The sequence below is a fragment of the Cibotium barometz genome, chromosome 56, assembly GCF_041138505.1.
Source record: "Cibotium barometz isolate CiBa-2024 chromosome 56, ASM4113850v1, whole genome shotgun sequence".
Taxonomy (NCBI): Eukaryota; Viridiplantae; Streptophyta; class Polypodiopsida; order Cyatheales; family Cibotiaceae; genus Cibotium; species Cibotium barometz.
This window is the reverse complement of record NC_141101.1, coordinates 13,726,612-13,735,984: the sequence shown is the minus strand read 5'-3', so window position 1 is coordinate 13,735,984 and position 9,373 is coordinate 13,726,612. Positions and strand designations below refer to the sequence as shown.

The following is a 9,373-nucleotide window of genomic DNA, read 5'->3' as shown; positions in this document are numbered from 1 at the left end:
TGCTTGCTTTGGAAGTTTTTCTCCTCTTCTTGAAGTGATAAAATCACCCATTCCAATGCTGGCTCTAGAATGTTCTTCAAGGTACTAGAGACAATGTGGCCATAGATATCATCAGGCATGCTCTTGAATAGCATGGATATGGCATCATCATTAGAGACTAGTGCACCAATGGTTGATAATTGGTTCATGAGACTTTTCATGTTATTGATGTAAGTGACAAAAGAATCACGTGATTTCATCTTTAACTTTATGGAATCCATGCCCATCAAATTTATCTAGATGCATGGAATGAGATGCCATGATGAAAAAGAGGTAAGGTCTTACCTCATGGTGAATGATCCCAAGGCTAGTGTCTAGTCCCTAATACAATAATGCTCTAGATCCTTTCACTATACAAATGCATGTTTGTGCTCAAAATTTCAAAAAACCCTAGTGATTTTGCATAATGTTAATAGTAGAGTTTGGATTTGGTTTTAACTATTTTCTTTTTGGGCTTTGAAATGAGCTTGTCCTCCTTGATTTGCTTTGGAACATCATGTAATGAACAAATCACTGATTTGGAGAGGCTTGATGAGGGTTGTAATGATGAAGCAAATTGAAAACAACCTCATACAATAATGTAGATGATCCGTGATGTTAGCTTGAATCTTAAAATGCCAAGGATTAACTTGATTTGGCTATGCTAATTAATGTAATTAGGAATAAACACTCTTTATTTTGATGCAAAGAATTGATCACATTGGAGTGAGAAATTGGAGGTTTTAATCATACGGCAAATTTATTTTCATGAAATAGGCATGTATAACATCCTCTAAACCAATGATTAGAACCTTGAGATACTCATAAACATCACTTGATTCACTTTGTCTTAGTAGACATCTTTTGAGACCAAAATAGAGGAAGAAATAATTGATGTCAACTGAAATACCCAACTATTTCTCACAAAATTTTATGAGCATTGCTAATAGGTGTGCATAGTCAATTTTGGCAATGAACACGTGTAAGTACTGATGATTTTACCCCTTTTTTGTATAGTTGCATCACCATTGCCTCTACGGAGTGCATTATTGAAGAACTTTGTTGTTGATGATGAGCTCTATGTAGCATATAGTGATCCTTTGTATGCTGGGAAGCTCTTCCTTTGCTTTAAGTTTAGTAGAAATGCCTCCAACTCTAGATTTGAGCTGATTAAGGCTTGGGGTAAAGAGGGAAAATGAGTAAATTAGGCTTAAGTAATTAGATGCTAATCAAGATATCTCATATAGGATGAAAATGTGGATCTGATACCAATCGTGGACCATGGCATAGCAAACATTGAGTAGCTATGGTGGATCATAACATGAAGAAAGCTATGTGGATCATAACATGAAGAAAGCATGATTAGTAACATGGTTTAAGACTAATGATAAAGATTAGAGCTTAATAAAACACTAATCACACACGAGTTGAAGCATAAACGAGATCAATTTATTCATAGAACGGAGCCTCTTTTGCATGCACATTACAAGCACATGGAGCCAAGATTGATTTTCCCAAAATCCTCCACTATTCTCTCCATTTGACCCCTTTTTATCTCCCTAAAATGTAGGTCTTTTGCTAGATTCTAGAAGAATATGGCACATCGGAAAGAGATAGCAAGACAAAGCACAATAGAAAATGTAATAGATACACAATGGAGAGAATTCAAAAATTCTGATTATACCAAAGAGGTATAAGTAATGGTGCTGTCCACCCGTGTGCTCTCAAGTAGAGCTTAGATGGCGATCTAGACAGACTCTGGATGGAGGATGTACTAAGTGTAGAAGGAGGTGGATACTCATGAGCATTGGATGCCTTAGCTCATGGTAACCATGTCCATAGATAGTACTGTAGGTGGTGTGGTAGACACGTATACAACGAGGGTGGTTACACTGCATAGACACAGTCAACCGCCCCCGTATCAAGAACGCGGCCCACTGACCACACCGATCACCGCCCACTAGTATCTGAGGGGATATTCTAGGCAATATTCTTCATACCGTCGTCTCGAGGGCTCCTGCCCCCGGGCCTCAGCTAATGTTCATACCCCTGACCATCTTCTAACCATCATCAATGGTCACAATAATGATCCCATCGTCGTCTAAGCCGGGGTTCCCACTAAAGACATATGTACCATGGCTACTCCTCATAATGGGGGCCTAACAAATGTGCATTATACATCAAAGTGAGATACATGTTGAGAGGCGGGCATTGAGTGTATACTAACAGATTCATGGTGGGCTAATTTGTTCCTACTCCTACTTGATTTTGTAAAGATTCCTCGGTAGAATTTATGGCTTTTACTTGCTTACTATCTTTTACAAAGCTTGAACGAGTCTAAGGTTATTTAGGCTAACACTCAATTGGCTAAATGACTACTCGTAGTGATTGCACTCCCAACAAGGAGATCTTACCTACAACCACTTTAATTTGAGTTATATGGAGAAGTGAAAGCAGAGGTCCAATTCTGGAACAAATTTGATGAGGTGTCTTTTGTGCATTGGCCAAAATTGTCTAATATGGCCGAAGTGCACGAGTGACAAATGGGGTGTCACTACTTCGAGTTACATAGTTTTTGAATTGAGTTTTTGTAAATTAGTACTAAATTTAATAGCGTTTTTATAAATTATTACTAAATTTAGTATTGTTCCATTGTGGTGAAGACAACTTCATTAAAAAATGTTGTCATTTCTCTCCTTAGAAGAAAAAAAAAGTTCGTGGATAGTTAATTTTTTTGAAGATGAAGGTGAGGTCGTCTGTGAAACGCCTTTGCGAGTTTTGCAGAGTGGTGAAGAGGCGGGGGCACATCTACGTGCTCTGCACTGCCAACCCCAAGCATAAGCAGCGCCAAGGCTTCTCTACCCTCGGCCCCTGCACGTAAGTATCCTTCACGTGTTGAAAAAAAATTTCATTTAAATTGAAATGCAAACAAGAATTGTGTGGGTAGCGAGCAGAGAGAGACGGGGAGGATTAGGGTTTCCAGTGGAGCCAGCTGCCCGGCAAGCTAGAGGCGTGCTCTCCTTGAAGCAGGGGAGAGCTTGGCACGAACTGAGAGAGAGAGAGAGAGGCGGTGAGATTCGAGGAAGGGAGGATTAGAAGACAAAGAGGAAAGTATCTTTTTTGTTTTGTTTTGTTGGGAAGTTGCCCTGCAGAAACCCAAAAAACTCACGAGTGGCCTTGTGGCCCAAGTCTCGTGCTTTTGAGGTAGAGCTGCTTGCCGTAAATAATTTTGAAAGTTACATTTTGACTGCTGAAGTCAACCTTGTGGGGCGGTATGAGAGCAAAAGGGCTTCACCTTTGCCAATGAGGTGATAGCTCAAGTGGTAAAGGTGCTTGTCTAGGACCAAGAGATCTTGGATTCAAAACCCCACAAGGTGCTTCCTTGGCAGCATCCAAACCTGTTATGCTTTGGGACAGCCCCAAAGGCAATGGCGCTGCGACTCATGTGGGTGGTTGCACATCTTGTGCACTGGGCTGTGGACAACCACCAATGGCCAGCCACATGCCAATTGCTAAATTCTTGTGAGATACCTGCCAAAGGAAAAGAGTGACTTTTCGAGGTCAAGGTCGTAAGTTGTCGCACAGTCACTTCCAATAGTCTCTGAGAGGAAGCTAGGTGAGATGTCTTGGGATAACCAGTAGTCTGTTGAAGCGTGTGTACTGTGCAGCTGGACCATCAAAGGCCTGAGCCTCCTGAGGAAGCCACCTGAAGCTAGTCCATTCACCAAGAAATTGGGAAATGAGGGGGCCCCAGGCTATGTGTGAACGTGTGCCTAGAGGGTCACCATCGGGCATCCTAAAGAGGGGGCTCCAAATTAGCAGGCTGGTGGAGTCTCTCCTTGTCTAGTGTTGCATAGAAACGCGTTTCATACACTTATGAAACATACGAAACGTTTCTAAACGTTTCGTACAGTATGAAACGCGTTTCTTAAAACATGCAGTTTTTAAAAACCTCAAAAAACGTTTCTTTCCTGGATTCGTACGGCGCATATTATCACGCTTCCCAGTGGCCGCCGCATGCGAGTTCGCCGATTTGCGTGCATCCATCTTGTCCTTCCATCGCATCTGTCGACCCCCAGCTCCTTGGTGTCCTTGGGCCTTGTGGAGGTCTTCCAAAAGGGTAAAGTCCTGTTTTGCTCTAAGTTGGTTTTCTCTGCACAACTCACAAAACAGCACACTTTTTTCTCTTCCTTCAATATTTATGGCATATCTTCGACGGTGTCGCACTTGCAGGGCCAACAATCTGCATTTATCCTCATCTTGTAGGATGCCTCGAACAGGTGATTCTCTTTGGAACAATGTCACCTTCGAGTCTAGATATGGTGGCTCAGGCTCCGGAAAGTGGAAATGCAACTTTTGTGCTGATAAGCACCATGGCAGTCTCACTAGGTTGAAGGCACATTTCTCACAAACAAAGGGTTTCGGCATTGGGCCATGTAAGCATGTGCCACAAGAAATCTATGATAGCCTCAAGGCTTGGAAGGCCATGCAGCTAGGTATCCCCCTTGAGGATATCCCCAATCTGGGAGAGCCTGAAGCACGTCAAAGTGTCTCCAAGAGGACTCGCAGTATCAGAGAGGAAGATACCAGTGGTGATGTTGCAGGTGGTGTTGCAGGTGGTTCTAGCTCGGCACCTCGAGCCAAAAGAACTAGTCTTCCAGTGTTCAAGAAAGGACATGTACAGGCAGGGATGCAAAAGGCTGCCATGAAAGAGGCAACGAGGGAGTTGATGAAGTTGTTTATTCAATGTGGATTATCCTTCCACATTGTCAGGACTCCTCGATGGAAGAAGGCAATGAGAGCTATCTCCCGCATTGGGTGTGAGTGGGATGGCCCCTCCTATGAGACATTGCGCACTACTGAGCTTCGCAAGGAGCAACTAGCTGTGGAGATGGAGATGGAGCCTCTCAAGGCCACTTGGGCAAAGTATGGTTGTACTTTGCTTTGTGATGGATGGACAGATGCGCGGAAGAGAAATGTGTACAACATTCTTGTGTCCTCCTGCAAAGGCACAATGTTCATTCGTGCCATAGATGCATCGGTGCCAGGGATAGTGGTTACAGGGGAGTTCATTATGTCCCACATGCGCCAGGCAATCAATGAAATTGGGCCTGATAACATTGTGCAGGTGATCACGGACAATGGGTCCAATTGTGTATCCATGGGCAGGATGTTAGAGGAGGAGTTCCCCAAGATTGTGTGGACACCTTGTGCAGCACACAGCCTTGACTTGATGATTGAGGATGTGGGAAAGCTTGATTGGGTGAGCCATGTATTTTCAGCTGCAGCTACCATGGTGAACTTTGTCACAAAGAGGCCAAAGGTTTTGAGCATGTACAGGGCCAATAGTGATCTTGAGCTTCTAAAGCCCTCCAAAACTCGGTTTGCATATATGTTTATTGTGGTGGAGAGACTAGTGAGAGTGCGACATGGCTTATTACGCACAGTTGTGTGTCGTGAATGGACAGCATGGGAGGACAAGGATGAGCCCAAGTCTATAGCATTCTCTCGTATGGTCATGAGAGATACTTGGTGGCAGGATGCAGAGGGACTTGTGAAGGCACTTCAGCCCATGTATAGTGTCCTTCGGCTCACAGACATGGAGGGAAGTACCATTGGGTTGCTTTATGAGTTCATGGACAGAATTGGTGAAGCTCTCAATGATTTCACTACCTTGTCGCGTGACAGGTGCTCACCCTTGGGCTTTAACTTTAGTCTTTGAGTTATTTTATAAATCTTGATCTCTTATGTGTGTCACATGTTACATGCAGAGTTCAAGATATTAAGGAGATCTGGAATCGGCGTTGGGATTGGTTTCATAGGCCAATCCATGCTGTTGCTCACATTTTGCATCCCCTTTGGAGGAATGAGGAGCAATACCTCAATGAGGAGCTAGAGTCAGGATGGATCGAGTACATTACCAAGTTGGTGGGAGTGGGAGGTGATGTACAGCTGATGAGAAAGCTCGAGGATGAGCTTCTCATTTACCGCAACGGTAGCCATATGTTTGGGCGAGCTACTGCATTGCTCAGGGAGACACAGTTGGAGCCAGTGTCTTGGTGGGAGAAATACGGTATTGGGACACCCAACTTGGTAAGGTTTCTTGATTCTTGAATCTTGTATCTTTGTCTCGTGAGTCCTATTCTTTCAAAATCCACATTCAAATGCTACTGTCTTTTTGACTCTAACTTAACATTCTTTTTTGTGCAATGTAGAGACGGATTGCACTGAGAGTTCTCTCCCAGGATTGCAGTTCAGGGCCTTGTGAGAGAAACTGGAGTACATGGGCTCTTTTTCACACGAAAAAGAGAAATAGACTGTCCTCAGCACAGTTGGAGAGGCTTGTCTTTTGTCATTGCAATCTCCGATTGCTAGAACAAAAGGGTCATCCCATTGAGCCTCGCCAAGTGAATCCAGACAAGATTGATATCATGAAGTGCAAGGAGATTCCCGACATTCCTCAGGAGGAGAGAGACATCTATTCTATGCTCTATGAGGAGATCATGGCTCCGGCTCGCACTACACGATCTTCTCGAGAGGCTAGTACTAGTGGTGCACCTGCACCTCTAGAGGATGAGGCCTTTGAGGACTCGGCTACCGGCAGTGACCTTGAGAGTGAGGCTGCAGAGGCAGAAGATGCAGATGAGGATGAGCATGAGGATGCAGATGAGGATGCAGATAGTAGCTAGCAGCTGCCAGTATCATTTTATTTGGATTTTGGACATGTTATTTAGTTTGAACTCTGGACATGTTATTTATTTTGATCTTGGATTTAGAGTCATGAATCATCACCCACGTGGTGATGCTTTTTGATTTTTGTTTAGTCATCAGTGATCACCCACGTGATTTGTGATATCATCATATCTTACATGTATTCTGTTTTTATTGAAATGAATTCAATGTGGTCTCTTAAAAGTTATGTCAATATTTTTTTCTTTTGTATATTTCAAGTAAAAAATATACATGTTTTTTCTGTTTTGTATGAAACGTTTTTTTACCCGTTTCTTACCTTTTATGAAACGTTTCAAAACGTATGAAACCCGTTTCATACCTGCCGTTTCTGAAACGCCTGGCAACTATGTCCTTGTCCAAGGCCATCCACTCCTCGTCTACGGGCTGGTTGTATCCACTCTTTCTTGAGGATTAGTGCATCAACGTTTTGCTGTTTTCTCTCATCTCTTTCTTGAAGGTTCAGTGTTTTTGTCATTCGTCTACATCTTTCCACTACCCTTTGACATGGTTATAGAGAGCCTAGAGACGTCCAGACCTGGAATCGCTGATTGGAGGCTGATTGGTGATGATTTTGGCTGCGTTTCCACGCGAACTTGGTGGCTGTCTGCAGTGTTTCAAACCTACGTTTTTTTCTCTGGAGGGGCAGATCTGCAATTTTTTGTGTTTTTTTTCTCCTCTCCACTCTCTTTCTATCCCGTCCACCCTCCCTACAGGCGACAAGGGCAGAGAGCAGCTCTTGGCCTGTTTTGGTGGCTGCGTTTTTCAAAGGAGGTACATCATGTCACTCATCCAACCTCGGGCGGTTCAAATACCCACTCTTCCTACTTTTCCTTCAGATGCCAAGTTGGATGGCACAAACTATATCTGGAAAGTCATGGTGGAAGCAGTCTTGGAGACTTATGATCTTTTGGAGTTCATCACTCGATCGGTCCTCCGGTCCACCACAGAGGATGAGGATACAAGGGATGCCCTTACGCATGAAGCTGCTCTATGGGATTGGCTTAATGCTCTTGCTCGGTCATTCATTCTTCTGAACTCTCAACCCTCAGTTATCGCTCACATCAAACGGGATACCCATGCACATGTTGCTTGGAAGAGACTCTCCGACATCTACGACCGGAAGACGCCCATGAAGGGAGTTTCCCTGGAGCTTTAAATGTTGAAGCTTTGACCCACTGATTCTACTTCCATGTGGGATCACATCAACAAACTAGAGTCATTGTGATCTGAGATTTCTAGGTGCGGGAAGGAGATTTCCACTAAGGATATGGCCATCCCACTACTTGCTCAATTGTTAGACATCATCCCCTACTTGCTGGCTTCCTATTTGGTGTCCTATTTTAGCCTCTAGGGTTGACCATGTTAGTCTGAGGGGTTGGTCACCCCTCACTTATATTTTACCCATATATATTCAGTGTCCTGGGTATTTTTCCCCGTCGTGGAGGTCTTTTGCTCCAGTCGGCTGCCTACATGTAGTAGTATATATAGCCGGCATGCCTCCCTCGTATTTCACTGCTTAGCATTGCTTGCCTAGCTTGTCTAGTTGTAGTCCCTCACTTACGAGGTTCTCCTCTTGCTCGGGACATGTATTCCTTTTGGTGATCATATTGAGAGTAGGTTCTCACCTGTGTTCTCTCCATCTCTCTCTCTCACTCTCTCTCTTGTGTTTCCACTTTCCCTTCTTCCGCTGCACATTCTATCATGGTATCAGAGCGCCGGTGATTTTCAGCATTGGATGCCCCCTCCTCTACCTCTCGATTTCTGCGTTTTTCTGCCTATGGACAGATCTGTGTTTTGGTTCATGCGTTGAAGCTTGCGTTTCAGTTCTTCAAGGGCTGATTCATCCGCACTTCAGTGGGCTGCAGTCCCTCTTCATCAGGGCGTCAGTTGGCAGCCTCTAGGCAGCCTGACGGGCGTTTTTTTTCAGGACAGCATACCTGCCCTTGTGGCGGCACCTTCCAGTGTTCTCAGGTGACTTTTTTTTCAGGTCTGGGTAGCAACATAGCTGTCCCAAACAGGCTGCGTTTTGGCCTGTTTGGGCTTGCTTTCCCAGCCCTGATCTTGGAGCTCTTTGGGCTCCCTTTTGCCTGTACCTTCTGGTTATCTTGTGCCCACCCCCCCCCCTCCCCCCTTATTGTTCTCTGCAGCAGTTCTTGATCTGAGGCTTCAGCGGGATGCTGTCGGTTGCTGAAGGGGAGTTGTCGGCTGATCCAGATGAGGCAGCTGCAGGCCGCATCAATAATATGGAATGATGCCCAGTCAACTGGCCGACCAGCAGTCGGCCAGTTCTCCATAAAGTACAAAGGACTATAAATAGCACAAGAGAGGCACAATGTGTTAGTCATTCATTCCTTTAGGGAATGGGTCCTTAGTCTAGGACAGATTTTGGTGTTTATCACCCTTTTTATGAAGACAGCCTAGGGTTGTAGAAGAGTACCTATTTGTACTATATAAATATACTGAATTTCCAGCATCTCTCTCACAAGCTAACACGACTGTGTACTTGCTTCTCTGTGTGTGTGTTGTTGTTTCTCTCTCTCTCTCTCTCTCTCTCTCTCTCTCTCTCTCTCTCTCTCTCTCCGTGTTTGCTTCGTGCCTTTGTGTATAGCCGCCCACTGCCGCC

At 44.4% G+C, this 9,373-nt stretch overlaps 1 protein-coding gene and 1 long non-coding RNA gene across 2 annotated transcripts in view; both read left to right on the top strand.

The window, feature by feature from the left end:
• Positions 1-2,672: 2,672 nt before the first annotated feature.
• LOC147606924 (uncharacterized) overlaps positions 2,673-9,373 on the top strand; it is a 69,463-nt gene continuing 62,762 nt past the window's right edge. Inside the window, exon 1 of the long non-coding RNA XR_015264878.1 lies at positions 2,673-2,895. This is a non-coding gene — a long non-coding RNA (uncharacterized LOC147606924). The remainder of the gene's footprint in view (positions 2,896-9,373) is intronic.
• On the top strand, positions 3,999-6,873 carry LOC147606925 (uncharacterized). Its single transcript, XM_086791436.1, has 3 exons — positions 3,999-5,706; positions 5,790-6,111; positions 6,234-6,873. Exons 1-3 carry the CDS (start codon positions 4,220-4,222, stop codon positions 6,705-6,707), a joined length of 2,283 nt encoding a protein of 760 aa, XP_086647562.1. The 5' UTR covers positions 3,999-4,219; the 3' UTR covers positions 6,708-6,873.

Bases quoted from the DNA above. Each gene is read 5' to 3' on its own strand.
- LOC147606925 (XM_086791436.1), top strand. From the start codon at position 4,220: ATGGCATATCTTCGACGGTGTCGCACTTGCAGGGCCAACAATCTGCAT. The intron at 5,707-5,789 runs GTGCTCACCCTT...TGTTACATGCAG, and splicing joins ACTACCTTGTCGCGTGACAG to AGTTCAAGATATTAAGGAGA. The intron at 6,112-6,233 runs GTAAGGTTTCTT...TGTGCAATGTAG, and splicing joins GTATTGGGACACCCAACTTG to AGACGGATTGCACTGAGAGT.